Consider the following 23,654-nt stretch of genomic DNA (forward strand, 5'->3'; position numbering starts at 1 on the left):
GTGCTCCACCCTCCTGTAAAATTTCAGACCGCCAGTGCTTATTTATGTAGCATAAAAATGTCCATAAACGTACTTTGTAAAATATTCAGGTCGCAAATTATCACATTAACCGTTTTATTTTATTTTTGCTAAAATGTCATTACTTTACAGTCACAAGTGGATTTCCTACAAACAGTGTAAATAGTTTTTTTTATGATGATTATTAATTTTTAACTGTCCATGACAGTTGTGGCTAATGAGGCGTTACCACAGTTACCACAGTTTTAAAAAAAATCAGGAAAACGGAAATTATTTTAATTAGTTAATTATAAAGCAGATTTTTAACAAAAATTAACATTTCAAGATCATATTAAAATAATTTACTGTTTAAAAAGAGCGGGAAGACTGGTGTTTTGAAACACGCAAAATCCTGGGGTCGTCACGTGACCCGCGCTCTTAACTGACGTAGACCAGATTGATTTTTTTGAAGTGAGTAAATGTGTTTCGTTGACTTTAAAAGCCTCGCTGTGTAAGTTATATTGTGGGGAGAAATTCACGCTGGTAAGTGGAATCGATGAGTTTAAACGGGTTTCAGCGCCTCAAGAGCCATTGAATAAGCCATGACATCTCTAGCTTTGGAAAAAGGCAGTAGCTAAATTATTTAAATTACTAGCTTCTTTTTAGTCGTGGTTTTTGTGATGTGTGGCTTCCCTCTGTTGTATAATTTGTGCTTTTGACTTTTTATTTGGTGTTTGATTTGTCAATCTGGCTAGGTTCGATCCCTATGCCAATGCTTTTTTATCTGCACGTCATCAACAGGTTGACAAACATTTGGTGCTTTGCCTATTTATTGATATCTTTAAGTCACTATAAAGGAATCATTTAATGTAGTGAGTGCCTTTAAGGACTAACAAAAGAGCAACAACATGCAAGTGCTATTACAAGTCTTGGTTAGCCTAACGCAGTACACATAATTATTATTATATTTATATTTTAAATAAAAAGACATATAGATCAAATAAAATTAGAATAGAGAGTGCTAGAGTTAGAGCGTCAAATAAAGATGGAAGAGATGAGTTTTTAGCCGTTTCTTGAAGATGGGTAAGGATTCAGCTGCTTGGATTGAGTTGGGCAGGTCATTCCACCAGATGGGAACAGTTAATGAAAAAGTCTGTGAAAGTGTTTGTGTGTGTCTTTGAGATGGCACAATAATGCGTCGTTCACTTGAAGAACGCAAGCTTCTAGAGGGCACATAAGTCTGAAGTAATGAATTTAGGTAAAGATGTGCAGAGCCAGTGGTGGTTCTGTAGGCAAACATTAATGCCTTGAATTTAATGTGAGCAGCTATTGGTAGCCAGTGCAAATTGAAGAACAGAGGTGAGACGTGCGTTCTTTTCGGCTCATTAAAGATTAATCTTGCAGCAGCATTTTGGATTAATTGTAGAGGTTTAATAGAATTGGCTGGAAGACCTGCCAAGAGAGCATTGCAATAGTCAAGTCTGGACAGAACAAGAGCCTGAACAAGGAGTTATGTTGCATGTTCCGAGAGAAAGGGCCTGATCTTCTTAATATTGTATAATGCAAATCTGCAGGACCGGGCAGTTTTAGCAATGTGGTCTGAGAAATTCAGCTTATCGTTAATCACAACTCCAAGGTTTCTGGCTGTTTTTGAAGGAGTAATAGTAGATGAGCCTAACTGGAAGGTGAGATTGTGATACAGATGTCTTTCTATGGAGCTCTTTTCCATACATTGACAGTTAAAGCCATTTTTTTTTTTTAAATGAATGCTGTAGATCCATTGAACAATTCATCCATGCATGTTTCATTTAAAAAAAAAAAAGAAAATCAATCATCAACTGATACATAGAACCAAGTCCTCGTCTACGTTATTTTTTCTTTTGAAATAATAATACACTAAGATGAATGTCACAATATGGAAGGCAAGATCTGCCTGACATTATTTAGGTTTTATTGACTTTCATCTAGTGACCATGTCCGCACTGACAGATGACATAAATTGATTAAATGCTATAATGAAAAAACAAACGACAACAAATCAGTTTGACTAGTTGAGTCTGTGCGCAAAAGCTAATGTGTTTTGTCTCCTGCCATGTGCTTTAAAAGATACTGTACGTGTACTGTCCAACGGGTTTGAGACAAATAAATTATAGTTTACTGTTATATCCTTGCCAGTATTTCAGTTTTGCATAAAGGCTCTTCCTGATAGCAAACAAGTTTCTGTTAAGTGTCACGGTCTTCACCGAATGAGTATTTATTTGTTTTCATAACCTTCAAGTAGCCCCTCACTGCAGAACATAGATCCAGGGGGCGGGGTTGGATCCACATCTAGGGGGTGGAGATGGGTGTGTTTAGGGATCAGAGGGTGGGGACAGGTAGGTTTAGGTAGGGTAAACGTACCTATTAAGCTCACATTGAGACATTTTTAGTGCACAAGATATTGGTTTCAGTACAGAAAGTTATGTTAAAATAAAATATTGATCTCTCACACAAAAATATTTAATTTTATTTTAAATGACAAAAGCATTTCAATTAAGATACAAGTCATTAAATTCAAAATTTAATGTTGCTGTTGCTGGTCCTAGTCTTTGGAACAAATTACCAGCTTCTATTAGAGTAGAGCTGTGCCCTCTTTGCCTGTATTTAAATGACGGCTTAAACATCATCTGTCAAAAACTTTTATTTAGCCATGTCAATTGTATTATGTAGTGTTTTGATGTTTTGCTGTCTCTTATTTGTTTTATTTTAGCTGTATTGTACAGCAGTTTGGATCAACCGGTAGTTGTGTGAAAGTGCTTTATAAAGAAAGAAAAAGGGTAAATTATTGTACTACCGTTTAAGCACACCCTTGTTCCCATTAAGCTCACATCATGTTTTATTAAAAATTCTTGTTTATTTTAAGGAAAATTTTTAAAGAATAATTGTAAAAATATATATTTTTTGAGGGTACAAAGTCAATCACAAAAAATAAAAAAATAAAACGGAACCGAACACTAAAATCAAGCAACAAGGCATTCAAGTCGATCACAGTTATATATTCATAATGAAGTGTCATTTAAGCACATTGCAACATCTAGACTAGTCCACGTTCAGCTAAGTAACGCATTCAAAAATCAAATAAAACAAACCAATAAAACATTTAATTCATGGGGATTAACACAGAAACTAGCCTCATTATGAAGCCTCTTATTAAATGGATGTCAATTTATCTATAATCTCTTAAGGCTGGAATACACTACATGTTTTTTTCCCCGATTTCCACAGATTTACCTTATGGAAAAGTTGATGCTAGTTACCAAAGATCAGAGCCAGTCTGCAGATTTGAGTTGGCAGAATCCATAGAAAATCGATTAACTTAACGACCATCAGTTAATATTTAAAGTCCGTTTATGAAGTATTTACATTGATGTTCAATGTGGAAGAGCTTAAAGAGAGCACACTGAGCTTAATTGGAGCAGCAACAATTTAAAATTTTATGTAATATTTATTAAAATTACAGGATTTGTGCTCAATAAATAGTCTAGGTCATGTATTAAATTCATACATATTTTAATATGAACAAATATTATTAACAATATCTAAGAAATTATACTTTTTCTTATTGATGTCACACTGAAGCTGTGTTTAAAAAAAAAAAAATATTATAGTAGTGTACCCTTTAAGCTCACCTTTTAAATATTATGAAATCTTTAAAAATTACAGTACTGTAAAACGACAGACCAGCAATAAACTGTCAATTTATAATATTATGGATGTAAAAGTACAATCCAGTAATGTCTGTGAAGTAATATGTTAGCGTAGCACACAATCTTATACAGCTAGTCAGCTAACTGTGTTCTGTAGCATCTGCGCTGTGTTGCTAAAACTATCTTTTGGATCAAATGTAATTTTTTCCCACATCCAAGTTCCAGGTTATAATATGCAAAAGTCTGAACTTTAATCTCTTAGTTTTACGATAAGTAGTGAAATTTACCCAAAATATAGGCTTAAAAGTCTAAACAAACGCACATTTAAGGTGCTCCTCTTTTGGTGAAAGTTTTTAGACAGCTTGCCAGACAGTGTGAACACATGGAGACTCATATCTCGGTGTGCAAAGATTGACTTGAAATTATAGGAGGTATATAGTAACAAACATATCAATTGGTTAAGACGTCAAGTAGGATAATAAATTATTTTTTCTTTTTATAATCTGATCTCAAAAATGGAAGTGTGCTTAATGGGTACGTGAGCTTAATAGGTACGTTTACCCTATATGTAAGGTGGGAGGAGTTGGATCTGGATCCAACCTCGCCCCCTGGATCTTGTGTTCTGCAGTGAGGACCATCTCCTATAAATTGGTACTTTTTTTGGTGATGATCAGTATTAAGCATAGTGTAGAACAGGGGTCCCCAGACGCGTTCCTGGAGTCTCCCCATCACTGCACATTTTGCATTGGCCGTTTCTCAATACCAAGTTCGCAGAGTCTGGACTTCCGTCCTTTCGAGTTTGGACTTGCCTAGTTCGACTCAGAAGAACGAACTCTCGAGGACGGGAGGACGAACTGAATTCTGGGTTATGGCCCGTATCAAGTCCGCACAAGTCACCTCTCGATGCATCCTCGGTAAAAGGGGCGGATCAAGAACACATCCGGGGATTTGAACTGGACTTGGCTAGATGTGAACTTTGAATTGGAACAGTACTTGGGCAGCGACTGATGACGTTTCACAAGTCCACAAGAACACAAGTACGCATATTGAGAAACGGCCATTGTCTCCTTTGTCTATCACACCTGATTCAACTCATCAGCTCATTAGTAGCAACTCCAAGACCAGAAATGGGTGTGTCAGGCAAAGGAGACATGCAAAATGTGCAGTGTTGTGGAGACTCCAGGAACGTGTCTGGGAACCCCTGATGTAGAATTTTTTATTTAATTTTTTTCACTAAAATACACCCAATAAGGCTTTTGTTTTGTCTCTGTTGAATGTTGGAAAGAAGCCCAAGTGAATATTATGTATCATTTTTTTAAAAGTAACAGGATGAGTAAGTAAAAGTTTTAATGTATGGGTCAACTCTTCTTTTAATAATCAGGTATTCTCTCTTATTATTCCCTTTTTTTTTTTTTTTTTTTTTTTTTCTCCATCTAGATTCTCCCTATTTCTGGTCTTTAACCGAGCAGATTCTCAACCAAGATGTGTTCAATTCCCGGTTTGCCAAAAGTTGGATCCAGTACAACTGTTCATATCACAAGAGTTAATTTAAACCAACAAACTGTCTTGGTAGAATTTGGAGCAAGTTTAAATTATGGGCAAGAGACCTGCGAAGCATATCAACAACTTAAAAAAGACATTGAAGTCCCTAGGAAGCAGCAGCATACTTTTGAAGGCACACCTGGAGAAGTTTGCTTAGTATATGAAGACAGAATTTGGCACAGAGGAAGGATACTTTCAAAGTCAGAACATGAATACAAGTTGTTCCTAATTGACGATGGTAAATTGCTTTGGGCCTCAAGCGAAGTTTTGACAAAATGTCCACACAACCTTTGCAGTCTACCTCCCAAAGTTGAGCTTTGCATACTGGCCAATGTATCACCTCTGTGTCTTGAAAGTGCATGGTCTGTGGCTGCTTCAAAGTTCATCAGATCTTTGTGTGGGAAAGACATCTCTGGGTGTGTTCGGGATGTGGTAATGCCATCCAGAATCGTCATTCTTGACATTCCAAGCATATCCAAACAAATGTATGAACTTGGATTTGCTAGAAAGATGCCTAATGAAGACTTCAAAAACCTTGTAATGTATTCACTGCATTTTCCAAGAAGAAACCCTTCCATTCAGACTGACCTTGTGACTACAAATGGACCACAGGAGCATGCCAGTGACCCCGACAAGTTGCATCAATACTTGTATCCTGAGTTGTTGCCTGGAACAATTGAGATCGTAACTGTGACACAAGTTATTCATCCATTGAAAATCTATTGCAAATTGCGTGTCTTTTCACAAGAGCTCAAGAAATTAAGTGATCAGCTCCATGAATACTATGAAGACTCTTTCTCTGCTCAAATGCCAATTCTGCTGTATGACGGGTCTCCATGTGCAACCAAAGGCAGTGATGGCAAGTGGTATCGATCTGTACTTCAGCAGAACAATGTCTCCGATGTTGTCAAGGTCTTTCATGTAGATTATGGAATTGGAGATTTTGTTAAACTTTGCAATATCAGACCTTTATCTCCAAGGTTCTTCAAATTGCCAGTTGTCACCTATGCATGCTCTCTACATGGTGTCATTGACAAAGGCATTGGATGGAGGATGGAACAGATAGATTATCTGAAATCTGTTTTACTGGATCAAATCCTTGTTGGAAAATATGAGCATCACAGCGTGAACGAGGGTGTCTATTATATAACGCTTTATGGAAATGATAATGTGAATGTGAACGACACTTTTGGCCACAGAGAGCAGTGTTTGTCAGTGACTGAGAGGATTTGTGATGACCAAACTCTCGAGACCCTAAACAAAGTGGCACACAAATATATGCATGAGAGAAATGTTCCTGTATGTTCTCTTTCTTCAACCGCTTTAACCGGGTGCTCTGATTCTCTTGAAGATGTCACTGTAGCCAAAGCTGGAAAAGGCCTACAGCCCTCAGAGGGGTGTTGCTCATTGAATGTCGCTGCAGCTCCACCTTTTCAGAATGAAGCGTATGTTGTTTCGCAACCCAAAACTGAAGTGGGCGCAAAGGAGAAGGTTCAAATAACCTGTGTCCAAAGTGTAAACCAGTTTTATGGCCATTTTGCAGAAAATACTGATACGGTTAGGAAAATGACCAAAGATATCCAAAAACTTTGCTGCAAGCCACCACAAGCAAAGTTTTCAATTTACCCTAAGATGATGTGTCTTGCTAAATACGCCGATGGGCTGTGGCACAGAGGACAAATTGAATCGATGCATCCGAAAATACTTGTCCAATTTGTAGACTATGGTGACCTGGTGGTTTTGGATAAATCTGATATTCTGCCACTTCCTCCGAAGGCAAATGCAATTGCATCCATTCCGATTCAGGCTGTTCAGTTTGAACTTTTCAATGTAACATTACCTGAGCTGTGTGAGCTTAACGAGTGGTTTAAAAACTACGCTACAGACTGCATGTTCTCTGTCATTGTGAAACATAATTCTTCAGGCAAACTATCAGTGGAGATGTATGATGAGAAAACAAACTTGAACTCAAAAATTAAAGAGCAGTGGAGCCACAAGTCCAAAAGAAAAGGGTCTAACATCAGCAAAGCAATGGAAAAGGCTCGTACTTTCATCAAGTCTTCAGAAGGCATGGAGTCTAAAGCTGAGAGACACAATTTCAACACTACATCACAAGCACATGAGAAGATCTCTAAGAAAGTCCCAAAAGCAGCTGTTCAAGGCACATGGGAACAAAACTTCCAGACTGTTACAAGTCACACGACTGGACACAGTAGAGCTAGGCCTAATGCATTACAGCAACAAGGGTCGTCGTGTCATTATCCAAAGCTCAGCGATCTTCCCTCGAAAATCTTGGATGCGGGATATGTTTCAGACATCTATGTTTCACATTGTAATAGTCCATCAAGTTTCTTTGTACAATTGGCAAGTGATGAAGATGAAATATTTTCCCTTCTCGACAAACTTAATTTTGCTCCGTTAAGTGATGCACAAGTTGAACTAGACCTGTTGCAGTCAGGTGACCTGGTGGTAGCTGAATATCCTGCTGATGGGACCTGGTATCGTGCTGTTGTTCAAAACAAGAAAAATGGCATGGTTCAAGTGCAGTTTATTGACTTTGGCAATGAGGCAACTCTCTTGCCCCTTAAAATAAGGCAACTGGGCAAGCAGTTTCTCAGTACCCCCGTGTTCGGTATTCATTGCACACTTAAAGATGGTAGAAGAGGAAAACAAGATTGGACCCAGGAAGAGTTGATGAATTTCAAAAAAGCAGCAGGTGAAAATGGTGAAAAGAAAATTCAATGCAAGTTCATCCGAGGGGACATATCTGCTTGGATTGTCAGTTTAGATCTCGAGGAAGGGCCTTTGTTTAATGCTGCTCTCAAACCAGGTGCTCAAACCAAATCCCAAATGCACTGCAATGAAGATACCCAGCCGTTAGCATTCAAGGAACCAGCTGTAACTCATGGACAAATTGTGGACGTATATGCTTCATCTATTGTTGGACCAAATTATTTCTGGTGCCAGTTCAAAAACTCAGAGAATCTTGACAAAATCTCCTTGCTTGCACAAGAAATTGGAAACTCTAGTCAAACAAAACCAATTCAGCCAGATCAGTTATGCCAGGGACCCTGCCTGGCACTCTTTTCTGACCAGCTGTGGTACCGTGCACAGGTTATCAATACACATTCTAAAACAGTCTCTGTTCTTTTTATAGATTATGGAAATGAGTCTGAAATTGATCTGAACTTGGTTAAATCCCTGCCCACCAAGCTCCTGGAAAGCCCACCACAAGCATTTCTTTGTCAGTTAGAAGCTTTGGGGTCCGTAGATGGCACTTGGAGCAATGCTGCAGCTGACAAATTCTTTGAGTTTCTGGTGGATGAACCATTAAAAGTGACTATTCAGAATGCAGTAATGTCCTCTGACCTTCCAAACTGTCCTCAGTATAACGTACTTGTTGAATGTAATGGACTTATAGTTAATGATCTTATGAAAGATTACTGGTGTGATCCCGAACCTCAAGTTTGTAGCGAAGTGACAATGGACACTAAAACAAAACCCACTGCAGGGAAAGAGATTTTTGGAGAAACAAGCTCTGAAACTGTTAAAAAAAATAACGTTCTCAAGCTTAACTCTGGAAAGTTAAATGGCAGAGCATCAAATTATGTAAACCCTGACCTTCACAGCTTTGACCCTCAGATTTCACAAAACAAATTAGTTGCAGCCAAGACCCAAGAGCAAAGCATTACATGCCCAACACTGACGGCAGGAGTTGGAAACACGATGGTTCCTGAAATATCAGTGCAGTGTTTACCTCAAGCTGTAGATCTTCCTCCACGTATGATAGAACCAGGTAAGGTGTCTGAAGTTTATGTTTCGCACATCAACAGCCTGACAAGTTTTTTTGTTCAACTGGTAGAAGATGAGAATACATTATTCTCCCTCACCGAGCTACTGAATTCCCATCAGCCATCAGAGAAAGATGAAATTCATGCATCCAGTGTTCAACAGGGAAGTTTGGTGAAGGCCATGTTTCCTGAAGATGATTCCTGGTATCGTGCTGTCGTAAAGGACATTACCGAAAATGACACGATCCAGGTAGAATTCATAGATTTCGGAAATGAAGCAACTGTTCCTCTCCTTAAAATTTGCGGACTTGATGAGCAGCAACTTTCTTACCCAAGGTTCAGCATTCACTGCAGCTGCAGTCTAGATGATCGATTCAAGGTGCAGAAGGGAATGAAGGAGCAGATATTTCTCTTTAAAACAATATTCAGTGAATCTGGTGAGAAAAAAGCGTCTTGCAAGTTTATCAAAGAAGATGGCATCACTTGGGAAGTTAAAATGACTCCCAGTGGCATCACATCAGATTCAAGTGAGAAATGGGATAGTTTAGGTTTAAATGCATCACAGGTAGTGTCTGAAACTGTGAAGGAGACATTCCAGCTACTCTTCAAGAATTCAGATGTCTCTTTGGGACAGACAGTAGAAGCCTTTGCATCATGCATTGTTGGACCAGATTACTTCTGGTGCCAGTTTTCGAACTCTGAAATACTCAATCAAATCACCCTTGTTGCCCAAGAATATGGAAACTCTAGTGAGAGACAGCCAATTAAGCTGGATAATTTGGATTCTGGAAGCCCGTGCCTGGCTTGTTTCTGTGACGATCAGATGTGGTATCGTGCGCAGGTTATTAATAAATGCGCAAACAATGTATCTGTCCTTTTTGTTGACTTCGGAAATGAGTCTGAAACCAGTGAAGGCTCTGTTAAGGCACTGCCTTGTGACTTGCTGGAAAATCCACCTCAAGCTTTTCTGTGTCGGTTGGAAGGGTTTGATCCTTCCAAGGGATCTTGGGACAGTGCAGCTATTGATCATTTCTATGAGCTCTTAGTGGATAAACCTCTGAAAGTGACCGTGCAGTGCATTGACAGTACAACTGATCCTAACAGCCCTCCATATTATGTTAAAGTTGAGTCTCCCCAATATCTTGTAAATGAGCTCATGACAAAATTTTGGAGCGGTTCTGCACAAAATTATCAGAATTCTTCTGAGGGGATTGAATCCTGTGAAAAATCCATTGCATCAACATCTGATCAAATAATTTCAGAGGATAAAGCAAGTGTGAGCCTTGCAGTCTCTACAGAGGATATGCACGCAATTGAATCTCATGGTGCAGAACAACATGGAGCTAATCAGATTGAACCATTAGAAGTAAAAGGTGGCTTGCATGGTGTACCTGAAAACAAGGTGGATGATCAGCTTGATGGAGCAGATGTGATTGCTGCTGTAACAAATTCTGATGTCACTGTTGATGATCCTATAGGGATTAACTCAGATTTAGAAGTCTGTCATGAATCTGATGGAGTTCCTGTTGTATCAGCTGAGCAAATGCTGCTGGACACAGAGGAAAGTAGAAAAGATGGAGGATCTGAAAAAGGTTTGTATGATTATTCTTCATATGAGAGAGAATTATTTAATTTTAAGATTTGATAATTAGTCACAGGTGTGTTTTGCTTACTTTACAATGCTTATTTATTTTTCAGAGGACAACCCGAAAACGGCAAGCAGAAGTACAGATTGGGTAGCTGGTTTAGAAAATCCAATGTTACCCATGGTACTATTTGCTTTTTTTTTTTTTTTTTTGCTTTTTTTTTTTGCTTTTTTCTTTGGTATGTGGGTTTTTTTTTTAATGAATAACTTTTTCTTTGTTATTTTGTAGGTTTGCACTGAAGATTCATGTGACTCTGTTAAGTGCATCTTCAAATGAACAGAATTTTAAACTTTATTGTGAAAAGGTATCATTTGTTTTCATGGGGAACATGAATGTAAACTGGCAAATATTTGTTTCAAACAGACTCAGCCTTTGAAAGATTAGAGATTTTATTTGCCGTGTTGCTTGTCATGTTTCTTGTCATTTTAAAAGCTTGTCTGATTGCATTGTTTGTTTTTTTTGTTGATTACCCCAGTTTATCTTAGATGGTAAGGTAATATTTAATTCTTTTCAGATTTTTTTTTTTTTTTTTTTAAATACGGTTTATACACAAGTAATTGTAAATTGAAATGATGATTGTTCAGAAAGTACAAGCGTTTCAGACCACAGTCCTGCTCTGAAGTCTGTAGTGGAGTTTTTTTCTCCTTGTTGTGCAATAGTGTGTGTAGTCATTTTTCTTTATCTTGATGTATTTGAATAATTGTTTATTGGAATAAAACCTGTTCATACAATTGAGTTTGTGTTGCTGTGGTTGATTTGAAATTTTTAAAGGTGGAAAATTGTTATAGATGGAAAGTTATCACACTTTTTCATAACACTGCCATTTTTAAACTGCTAAAAATTGTTTTATGTGTACTTCCTAATGCATGAGTGTTTTCCTCAGTATCTACTGCTGTAATTTGCTGGGTTTCAATGAATGCACTACAGTAAGTAGGCTAAATGTGCAATCTTGACGCTCGAAAATAAATGTACGGTAAACTACGTAAGCGAATCACCTGAATATGTGTGTTTCAGAATTTCTGTAATAGACGTCCCTATAGTTTCTCATTTCTTAGTATCACCGGTAGAGGCTATGCTTGTCATTTCTCATGAGACATACAGTAAACCTTTCTTTCTCAAAGGGGCGCACAGCGGCTCAAAATCCTTCGAGCAGCATTCAGATCTAATGGCCTTTTTTTTTTAATCTGAACTAAAACATTTGTGCATTATAATGTATGGAAAATATATAAATTCAGCTAAATGGTACGTGACACGCAAATGTAAGTCTAAAGTTTCTTAGCAGTCTCAAGAGGCTGTAATTGGTCCAAAACTTATTTTGGACAGGTAACAGGTATCACGTGATAACGCCGTCTGTATGCTGCTACAGTTATTCTGTACAGTAATGTAGCGCAAAATCAAAATAGACATTAAATTGAAAATATAGATGTTTATTTAAAACTGGGTAAAGCCTGCTGTTGAGTTGTTGTGGTAACAAGTCAAGCCAGAAAAGCAACACAAGAGTAAACTGAAGGGTTACAAACAGTTTTAATGTTACTAATTAAAAAGATGACAGAGTTGCAGCAGCTGCTAGAGATTATGATCTAGTGGAAGAAATTGTGAAGAAAAATTTGTGACCCTAATCAGAAAGACTTGGACTGGAACAAGAAGACCCCGCTGCACTGGGCAGCATCCAAAGGCAGGTTATAGCCTACTTTCCGGTCCAAAAAGTGCTGTTTTATTAAAAATGTATAAAGAGCAATTATTATAATTTAATAATCTTTTACAAATGAAAATTCAACAGACTAGTAGTATGAAAGTCTTGTAATGTCATGAATATGGTGAAAATGTAACCTGGACATTAACCCAGTTGTCCCTGGTGGAAAAAAAGTGCATTTGGATAATGTTCTTAAAGTTCTCTATTTTCACGCACTAATTTTGTTCTTAATATACAAAAAAATATTCTGTAGTACTTCTTTATCTTAAGAACATCTACGTGTGCTAAAATGTGCAATTTTGAGAGACCGTGAATATGAACTAAAATGTGCTTTTAACATACTATCTCTGTATTAAAAAAATATATATTTTAGATACCACTTGTAGTACACTTGAACTTATCTTTCATACACTGGGTTCAGTGTGCTACAAGTGGTAAATAAATACATTTTTAATACAAAGTATGTTAAAAGCACATTTTAGTTCATATTCACGGTCTCTCAAAATAGCAAATTTTAGTACACTTATTATCTTTAGAAGTACTAAAGAATAACTTTTAGTATATTTAGTACAAAATTAGTGTGTGAAAACAGAGCACTTTAAGTACATTATGGAAGTGCACTTTTTTCCACCTGGGGTTCTTGCATGTGTGATGCTGATGCCATTTAACATTTGATCTTGTTTAAGGCCAAACAGATGGTTTGGATATTAATTGAAAATGGAGCCAGGGCTTGTTTGAGGACGGATAATGGATGGACACCCGCACAGTCCGGGTACTAGCAGTACTTCGACTCCCTCATTACCTACATGCACCATGTAGACAAGGAAGATTCCTCTGGCGATAAACCTGTCAGGATTGCTGAAATCTATGGACATGAAGATTGTGTTAATTTTCTTAAAAAGTAATAAGAATCTGTTGTTTTGTTTTCTGAATCACATTTTTGAAATGATCAGTTCTTACTGATTGTGGCATTTTCTGATGCTGTTTAGTCAAAGAAGTGGCAATGTGATCCAAGATGTTCAATAAAGGGGTGTTCTCTGTACTTTCAGGGCAGAGGTTGAGAGCAGAAACTACCGGCAAATGGCAAAGTTAAACGATACTGATGAAGAATGGGAACAGGAGAGAAAAGAAGCCAAAAAACAAGTCATTAAAAGGTAGGTTTTATTAGACCATGAGAGCAAAATACAAACTAATGGATGCTTATAGGCAACATATGCCATTTTTGTTGCACATCTAAATGAAATTAAGATATGTGACCCTGGACCACAAAACCAGTCTTAAGTGTCAATTTATCGAAATTGAGATTTATACATCATCTGAAAGCTTGTAAGCTTTCCATTGATGTATGGTTTGTTAGGATCGGACAATATTTGGCCGAGATACAACTATTTGAAAATCTGGAATCTGAGAGTGCAAAAAAAATCGAAATATTGAGAAAATTGCCTTTAAAGTTGTCCAAATTAAGTTCTTAGCAATGCATATTACTAATCAAAAATGAGATTTTGATATAAGAAATTGATTAAATATCTTCATGGAACATGAGCTTTATTTAATATCCTAATGATTTTTGGCATAAAAGAAAAATGCATATTTTGACCCATGCAATGTATTTTTGGCTATTGCTACAAATATGCCCCAGCGATATAAGACTGGTTTTGTGGTCCAGGATCACATATAGTAAAGATAGTAAAATATAAAAGAAAGCTTGGTGGACAGTAAAATTACAAGCCAAAATTAATATTCATGTATTACTGTCACCAGTTACGAGTAATGCCAAGTAGGCTATCTATAGACATACAAGCTTAAATATATTTACATTAATATACATAAAACTGAATAAACCATTTTCAAAAATACAAATGAACTCATTCACTAAATTACATGCCAAAATTCATATTCATCTACGACTTTCACAAGTTCTGAGTATTACCAAGTATGTTATATATAGATATACAAGCATAAATATACTTACATTAATGTAATAAACCACTGAAATAAAAATTTAATAAACCACGTTCAAAAATAAAAATTGAAACATTGACTAAATCATATGCCCAAATTCATATTCATCTATAACACCGAGTAGTCTACAGACATACAAGCATAATTATACTTATATGAATATGAATAAACCATTCATATTCATGAAAAAAACTGACTAAACCATTTACAGGAAGAAAAAGAAAAATGAACTCAAATGAAATATGACTAACATGACTGCATCTAAATATATTTATATCCTCTGAGCTGGAATATCACAAATAACTGTACAGTATTCTAGAAAACAATGTTTTATAGCTGTTGAATATGACAGAATTTAATCCATGAAGATGTTCCAGTTTCCCTCGAGTTTCATGTCTTCTCTTTCAGTACTTTTAGAAGGCACCGACTAAATGATTCACATGCAGATTTGGAATAAAAACAACATTAGAACAAAATACGTAGACACTAAATCAAATATTGTCAAGAGCACAAATGTTACCTGCCTTTAATCTGTCCGATCTTTATTTCGTCATAACTGAAGATGTCTCTTTGGTTGAGCTTTGACTTTTAGAATGCACTGATTTCTAAGGTAAGAACATGTGGGAATGCGAGCTGTGTTATTTCATGTATTTCATGTGTTCGTAATGCATTTGGAGGTTGTAAAAGCATGTATTTCTCTCGTACATACTAACCTTGGATTGAAAACGCTTCAGAAGTGCATCACGAACCTTTGAGGAAAATGAAATACAATTAGACTAAAACCTTGCAAATGTGATCAGTGATCATCAACTGATGCAAATAAATGTTATATTTTCAGTCTAAATTCCTTAAACAGTTATGATCAATCATACGGAGGGCACGTGTAGTGGGCATAGTTACCTTTTTCTCTCCCAAGCAGTTTGTCAGCAGTATCAAAAAGCCCTGCAATGACATACAACAAAATATTTTAATGTACATGCATGAATGAGTACATAAACAGATAAAGTGTTTGATGCTTGACCCTCACCTGCAGTGAATTGAACAATGTAAATGCGTAGTTCACAATTTGGGCGTAAGGTTTTTGTGTAAAATCAAGGTACAGCACCAAAATCCCGAGGAGCCAAGTTATTCCAAGCACAGGGCTTAAGAAAACTATTGTCTTTATCATACCCCTGGCAACGTCCTTTTGGTCCCGCGCCTTTGAATCCGACACAGTAGGAGATACTATCTTCATGATCACCACAACCAGTGTGAAAAGGTTTACTATCACAATAGTTAGAGCAGGAATTACAAAAGAAAAGAGGGAGCCCTTCAACACACCCTGATATATGAGCCAGCAAGTCTCTTTGGAATAGTATTCATCACGTTTACCGTTCTCGAAAGTAATGTAGGTTGTTGCCACACATATTAAAGGGCATACGTAACCAACAGTGATAGACAATACCAAAAAAACCTTTTTCCTCAGCTGGTCAAAGACAAAAATCATTTGGTGAAGAAGCACGACACTTAAACACAGCATCCAGAAGAAGACGGCGAGGAAAAAGAAGTGTTTGGTTACTGTAAGGATGGAGCACCAGTTTTGGGGGATTTTCTTAGCATCAGACGATGCTAAAAATCCACAGTGTGCAAGCAGCAAGCATAAAGAGATGTTGACTAAGGCCACGTGCCGAAAATTGGAGATGTCTGACTTTACAACTGTATCCCATACCAAAAACTCAATGATTAAACACAGAACAAGTGAGACGATGGATATTCCTAAACCAGCATAGGTCAGTTCCTCCATATACAGAAGGGACTCTGGATTTGGGGACATCATTATGGTGAACGCAGAGTTGTGTGTACATGTGCACAACTCTGGGTTTTCTGCACCACCCCATACACACCCCTCTGAAGACCAAGTATTGTTCATTTCATTCAAGAAAACACAATACATTTCATGATTTCGAAGTCTTTTTTTAGAATAATCGAACATCAGCTTAATGGAGATGTTTTTGATATTATTTGCAGCGGAGACTGACAAGATGGTGGTCTTTACATGTATTCCTTCATACTCTGGTAAAATTTTATTTAGTTGCTGGAATCCAGTGACAACAACCCTATCGTCTGAGGTGACGTTGGCATCGAAGGCACCGCAGTTTGCATCTCTGGTATTATTACAGACTGCCAGTTCAACATTTTTAGAAGTTTGAGGAACATCCAAGGTCAGATTTGAGTTGCTTATAATTCCCTCAATAGTCTTTAGATATGTTACAGATAAAGGTTTGGTTTCATTTTCAGGATTTGTCCAGGCATTTGTGTCATTCAAAACATTGCTTATAGAGCTGACAAAGTCCTGTAATGTAAAAACAAGAAGAAAGTGAAATGCAATTTAACTTTGAGCAAACACAGGAATTTGATTATTTGAGTTGACTATTGAGTTGATTGCCATACTCTATACAACTTCTAAAAAGGCAATTGTGACAATTGCACTTCCAGTTCAGAGAATGTTCAGAGGACTGTTTTAAAAAAGGAGCCAAAGCCATTGAGGAAATACTGTAGAATACTTAAGAAACTCTAAAACATTTCACATGCGTTGTGTTAGTTCATTAAACTATTGCAGTAGATCTCAAAAATAGCCATTTTCCCAAACCAAAAACTACTGAAGATTTAAAGAAGAGTTAAATGTTAGCAAATAATGCCACAAAGAAACTTAAGAGAAAACATACATACAGACATGATAGTATCATTCCATTGATTTGACTGCTGTATAGATACACTGTTCATGGTTCCGAAAATAACTATAGATTCCTTTATATTTGCAAACGAGTTGAATGTCTCCACAGTGGTCGATTGCTTTATTCGTCTGAAAAGTTCTTCTGCATCATTCTTAATAAGGCCAATGCCTTTATTTAATATCTGTTATTATGAAAGTAAAAATAAAACAACAACAAGGATTTAGTCCTATGAGTAAATCTGTCCAGCAATGACGAATGAAGTAAATGAATACCAAAGAATAATACCTCTATATCCTTTTTAATGTCATGCAGGTCCTCATTCACACAAGTAGAGATTTCCTTTTGCCACACTTGGTTTTCGCACTTTCTCTTTTTCCAACCAACAGCAGAGTTCTCACAGTATAGAAAAGCAACATAATCCATTTTTGTCATGGGCCAGACACCTTCTTTTTCACAGATTTTTGAATCGGCTGTATTAAGGAATGAAATACCACAGATTTGTTTTTCTCATAATTTTTGAATTCAAACATTCTAAAAGCAGTTACTAGTCTTTAGTAAGTATAATATGCATCTGTTTGGAAGAAACAAAGTAATTCAGCTATTCATCCATATACAATAACTCAAAAATATACTCAAAAATTAAATTTGTCTCCCCGTTTACTCACTCATGCCATTCCAAACCTGTATGACAAAAAGCACCACAAAAGCCAATCCAAATCATCATCATTATTCATTGTTCATCTTCAACTGCAGCTCTCAAAAGTAATTTTTGTAGTCAGTGTTTTTCCAATTAAGAGCTTCAATGGAGGGGAAGAATGCCAGTGAATAATGACTTTGTGATGTCGTATGGATTCGTAAAGGTGTAGCGTGGTTCATTCGAGCCACATTGTTGTGAGTGTTGGAGCTTGAAAAACCCATTTTATGGAAAAAGATAGCTCAGGATATCCTTTACAATTCTCCAAAGACAAAAAGTTAAACAACACCAAAACTTACGAAGAATGATGGGAATCTCCACAGTTTTGTTTGTAAAATTGTTGGAATTGGCTCTGTTGTTTGTGAATGTACATGCAACATAGATTGCCTCATTTTTATCTGGACAATTTATGGTCATCTCTGCTTTGTGAGATATAATATTCCCTTGGATTTCTAGAGAATGCAGTAATAAAAAAAAATGTTTATCATAAAGTGTGTAAAAGTAATGAATAGATATTTATCTTTCCAACACATTGTTTACGCTGGCTGTGTTTGCACTGAGATAGCAAAAAAGAGATGCTTACCTGGATTTTTTTTTTTTAAATTAGTACTATTCCACGTAACTTTGTAATTTTCTGTGTCGGCTGAAATTTTACACTCAACAACAACAACAACCGATTTTGCGTTTGTATCTTTACAATTTGGAAATTGAGGATTGCTCATAGCTTGTATTTCTGGCAGAAGTGCTATGTCCAACTCTGTACTTGCTATGTGTTCTATGGACCCACTTGTGTAACTTGTGTACACGCATTGAATTGTTCCTTCAGACGGATAGATAGATTTTAACATTAAAAAATTATGCACATCATCATTAAGATGAAATACTTTCAAAGTCATGCAGTTATCTTGATTACATTTGTGTACAGAAACATACCTTTCCAGCTTCCTGAAATGTTTTTCAGAATGATAGTGTAATCCAAACCGCTGTTTGTGAAGTTAGCCTCTTGTCCAACTGTGATCTCTGTTGTTTTATTCCGCACATTTGTTAAGTACCACTTAGGTACCGCCACATCCAGCTCTGCTGGTCGAGTACAAGTTATACTTGTCGAGGAGCCAATATCAATCGGCTTATTATTATTTTTAGGCCCCTTAATAGTGATGATGCCTTTGGAGAAAATAAGCTGTCACTGTGTAATAAACTCTTCTTATTCACATAACAGTGTCTGAAGTATTGGCAATAATAAAACAAGTGAAAGAAATAAATAAGTTACCTGTTGTTACCAGATGGTTACCAGTTTTAGACAGCTGGTTGGCTACATTCTTCAAATCATTAATTGCAACTGAACTCATCAACTGCACCGTATGATCTACGATCAAACTGCCATGCCTTTAAATCAAAAATGTTACTACATTTTCTGACATTTATCTATTTAAAATGTGTTTTATGTGTGTTTGTTATCATGATTACCTATAACTGTGGATAATCAGAGAATCAAAATATTTCAATTTGCTGTATTGTTCTGCAAGCTAAAAGAAATTGAAACATGCCGGTGAGGTATATATACATGTATACAGTGCAAGTATTACTAGAATTGATATTGATGAAGTTAAGTAAACCAATACAGTGACAGTTTATAGGCATGGATGCAGGATGACGATATGTTGCCTTTATATTTTACAGTTGATATACTGTACTTCCTTTTTGCCTATAGGAGGGAGAAAATGCCATTGTGTTGGTTTTCAGCAGTGCATACCTCTCTGGTAATTCTGTCGTTTTTTTCTTGGTATTTAGGATCACTTTTGTCGCTTGGATCACATAAGACATCACAACTCTCATCTAGTGTAGTAAATCCATTGATGCTTACTGGAAAAAATAATAATCACATCATTCAATGACTGTTATTTATTATGTATGTATTGATTGATTTTCATCAAGAAATCCTGTGCCCATATCAAACAGTACTCTACCTCTTGATTCAGGCAGACACACAGCAATGTCACTGAATTTTTGTTTGCAGTTTTCATTGCAGCATTTATCATTGTTGCACATGTCCTCGCTGCCTGTGTAGTTCGACTCGCATGAACAGATCTTATCTGTCTCATGCCATTCGCAATCTGCAAACAAGCACATTAGAGTTTTTTTTCATAACATCAATTATTAATCGTACATAGTTGTCTATATTATATATTGTGTTTTTGCTGCTTCGTACATTGCCTATTTGTATATTATTCTTTATTATCTGTGTCCTGTTGCTGTCTCTCTGTTTCACTGTGGAGCTTCTGTCACTACAACAAATTCCTTGTATGTGTAAACATACCTGACCAATAAAGCTCATTCTGATTCTGATTAATCAGAATAATCATTCCCATATTTTTTTTTTCTTTAATTGAAATCCGCCAAAATATGTATTCTCAGGAACATTCTTAATTACTATTATTAATATTATTTGAATTTATGAATCAATGTATCTTTTTGGGAATATTTTTATTATTAATTATAGTATTACTCATTCACATATTTTAATTTGGAATCAATATCATATCATTTTTTCCTATCATCTTAGATTGTATATTTTTAATCTCTTTAACTAACAAATCCAGTTCTTGTTTCAACCAGTTGCTGTGCCTCTGAATGTTTCTGTGTGTGATTGATGCACTTCAGTGAAGGAAGCGCATTAATGAAGAATGGTGATTAAACCGACTGGAACTAACTATGCTTTCAATGGCTTGAGCGCACACCTTCCAGCCAAACAAGACAGGATAATTATCATTATTAATGTTGAGCTTTCTGAACTTACTCAGAGTATATTGCTGAAAGTCTGTAATTAATTTTTATATAAATGCATCCATAAAATTACAGCAAGCATATTCATTCTTAAACTCTCTAATGCTCAACAGGGAAGCCCCAATTTAAATGTTATTTTATATGCAGTCTTGCACCCGTGTTCATATGAAGCAATTTTCAGTACAGGCTTTACTCCTGTTTTGAAATGCACTGTGCATTGTGATGTGCTTTTGGTTAGAGGAATATCCATCAAATTAACAAATGTTGTACTGACCTTTTCATTATATGTTTGTTTACCTGTTGTGATGGTGATGTTTGTTACAGTTGTATCATTTATGGCTATTTGTTGCAGCTGTTGCAGACGTTTAGTGATGTTTTTATACACCGATGACTCGATTTCAAGCTCTAACCAGTACACCTGTGTGGACCTCTCTGGAACGTTTAACATGCAGGTGATTAATGGAAAAATACACTTATTTACAATTATTTATTCAATAGATTATTACTGATAATGAGCAGGAAAAAAAATCTATATGTACTACCTGCCACAGCAACCTATCAAACAAAAGCGTTCAAGAGTTAATACTAAAAAATAATACCTTTGTGTATATAACTGAAGAACTTTTATAATAATGAAATATTATCCCACCTTAAAAAACAATCCCAGGAAAAGGAGAATGACGCCTTTAGACAATTTCATCTTTGCACCATCAATTTCTGGTGAATGGAACAGATCGCAGTCATTCATATGAAAAGGTGCACATGCTTTTCATCAGTGACATGAATAATGCAATACATTTACATCTATTAATTTAGCAAACACAACAAGTGATTCATCTTAACAAGTTATTAAACACGAGAAATTAATACAAAGATTTTAAGTTTTTCCAAAATAGTGTAATAGAATAATTGCTTTTTTTTTTAAAAATTATAGAAGCTCTTAAGGCTGCAATTATTTGGTTAAATTATACGGTAAAACAGTAATATTTCTATTTGATTATATTTTAAAGTGTAATTTATTCCTGTGATGCATTACTCAGTCATTCTAATATGCTGATTTGCTGCTGCTTTATTATTATTATTATTAATATTGATTAATATTGCTTCATGTTTTTGAAGAAACTGTCACACACTACCGTTCAAACGTTTAGGGTAAGCAATACTTTTATTTAGCGGGAGGTATTACATTTTTATTCATCAAAGTAGCCTAAAAAAGGGGTTCTACAACATTTTCAACACTGATAATAATAAGAATCATTACTAATAATTGGGCACCAATAATAGTTGAAAATAATTAAGCAGCAAATCAGCATATTAGGATGATTTCTGAAGGATCATAATGAAGCTGGAAATTCAGCTTTGCATCACAGGAATAAATTACGTTTTTAAATACATTTGGTTAGAAAACAGTTAATATAAATTGTAATACTATTTCACAATATTACTGTTTTTTTAATCAAATAAATGCTTAAGATGAGCATAAGAGACTTTTGACCGGTAATGAACAATAGCTCCTGTCATTGCTTACAAACCAGTCATGTCCTGATAAATAGAGCTTTTATGAAAAACACTGGCTAGAATCCATTAAATGTCAACATACCTCTCTGCCTTCTACTGTAATTCCTGTCAGCAGTATTAATCCGTGGATTCAGGGTGCAATTTTGTTGCAGTGATCACTTAAAAAGCTTCAAGTGGCTGTACAGACCATGTGAGAGAATGGAATGATATTCCGCTCAAAGAATATTCCCAATAACCCTCCTGATTTGCATTATTTAGGTCACATGACTTATCACATGACTTACCACAACTGATACGAAAAGAAACGAAAAGAAAAATAAATTTACCAGTACAATGTAACCACAGGTTTCCGATTTCTTTATGTTGTCTTCCCTGACCCTAGACCAGGGTCGTAACACTATACTGTAAATGATATCACAGTTCCACTTAAAAATGTCTTTTTTTTTCTAGCTAAATGTCATACATCAAAATAATTTTTCATGTTTCTTAAGAAGAACACTTTAGTTAGGTTGTTGCTCTTCTGTTTTGTTCCCATAAATCCAATACACTGGGGGGCAAAAAGGTGTTGGATTTACTTTTCTTTAACTTACAATTTTCACCAAGAAACGTGAAATTTTGAAATAACAAAATTGACTTTTTCAAATGTACTCAAATAGAATGTTTTATTTACAACTAAAATGTGTGCAACTTGCAGCAATAACATTTAAGTTATATATAGTGGGGCAAATAAGTATTTGATAAACTGCCGATTTTTCAAGTTTTCCCACTTACAAAGAATGGAGAGATCTGTCATTTTCATCGTAGGTACACCTCAACTGTGAGAGACAGAATATATAAAAAGAAAATCCAGAAAAGCACATTGTATGATGTTTAAATAATTAATTTCCATTTTATTGCATGAAATAATTATTTGATACAATAGAAAAATAGAACTTAATATTTGGTACAGAAACCTTTGTTTATAATTACAGAGGTCAGATGTTTCCTGTAGGTCTTGAGCAGGTTTGCACACACTGCAGCAGGGATTTTGGCCCACTCCTCCATACAGGTCTTCTCCAGATCTTTCAGGTGTTGGGGCTGTCGCTGGGCAACACAGAGTTTCAGCTCCATCCATAGATGTTCTATTGGGTTCAGGTTTGGAGATTGGCTAGGCCACTCCAGGACCTTGAAATGCTTCTTACGGAGCCACTCCTTAGTTGCCCTTGCTGTGTGTTTGGGGTCATTGTCATGCTGGAAGACCCAGCCACGATCCATCTTCAATGCTCTTACTGAGGGAAGGAGGTTGTTGCCCAAAATCTCGTGATACATGGCCCCATCCACCCTCCCCTCAATACGGTGCAGTCGTCCTGTCCCCTTTGCAGAAAAGCACCCCCAAAGCATGATGTTTCCACCCCCATGCTTCACGGTTGGGATGGTGTTCTTGGGATTGTACTCATCCTTCTTCCTCCAAACACAGCGAGTGGAGTTTATACCAAAACATTATATTTTGGTCTCATCTGACCACATGACCTTCTCCCATGCCTCCTCTGGATCATCCAGATGGTCTTTGGCAAACTTCAGCCGGGCCTGGACATGTGCTGGCTTGAGCACGGGGACCTTGCACGCGCTGCAGGATTTTAATCCATGA

At 36.3% G+C, this 23,654-nt stretch overlaps 2 protein-coding genes and 1 pseudogene across 3 annotated transcripts; 2 read left to right on the plus strand and 1 right to left on the minus strand.

Moving 5' to 3' along the window:
- Positions 1-441: 441 nt before the first annotated feature.
- On the plus strand, positions 442-11,396 carry tdrd6b (tudor domain containing 6b). Its single transcript, XM_079442861.1, has 4 exons — positions 442-540; positions 5,121-10,608; positions 10,715-10,785; positions 10,891-11,396. The coding sequence occupies exons 2-4, from the start codon at positions 5,166-5,168 to the stop codon at positions 10,936-10,938; spliced, it is 5,562 nt and encodes a 1,853-aa protein (XP_079298987.1). The 5' UTR covers positions 442-540; positions 5,121-5,165; the 3' UTR covers positions 10,939-11,396.
- Positions 11,397-11,901: 505 nt separating this feature from the next.
- LOC306886776 (ankyrin repeat domain-containing protein 66-like) lies at positions 11,902-13,513 on the plus strand (annotated as a pseudogene). The gene is made up of 4 exons: positions 11,902-11,921; positions 12,215-12,337; positions 13,123-13,256; positions 13,405-13,513. The product of its transcript is annotated as an ankyrin repeat domain-containing protein 66-like (transcript).
- Positions 13,505-16,130, minus strand: LOC306886777 (adhesion G protein-coupled receptor F4-like; the record flags this gene model as incomplete). The annotated part of the gene is made up of 5 exons (XM_079444084.1): positions 13,505-14,744; positions 14,842-14,922; positions 15,031-15,066; positions 15,218-15,259; positions 15,345-16,130. The coding sequence occupies 4 exons, from the start codon at positions 16,128-16,130 to the stop codon at positions 14,860-14,862; spliced, it is 927 nt and encodes a 308-aa protein (XP_079300210.1). The 3' UTR covers positions 13,505-14,744; positions 14,842-14,859.
- Positions 16,131-23,654: the final 7,524 nt, after the last annotated feature.

This window comes from Barbus barbus (assembly GCF_936440315.1).
Source record: "Barbus barbus genome assembly, chromosome: 20".
NCBI classification, from domain to species: domain Eukaryota; kingdom Metazoa; phylum Chordata; class Actinopteri; order Cypriniformes; family Cyprinidae; genus Barbus; species Barbus barbus.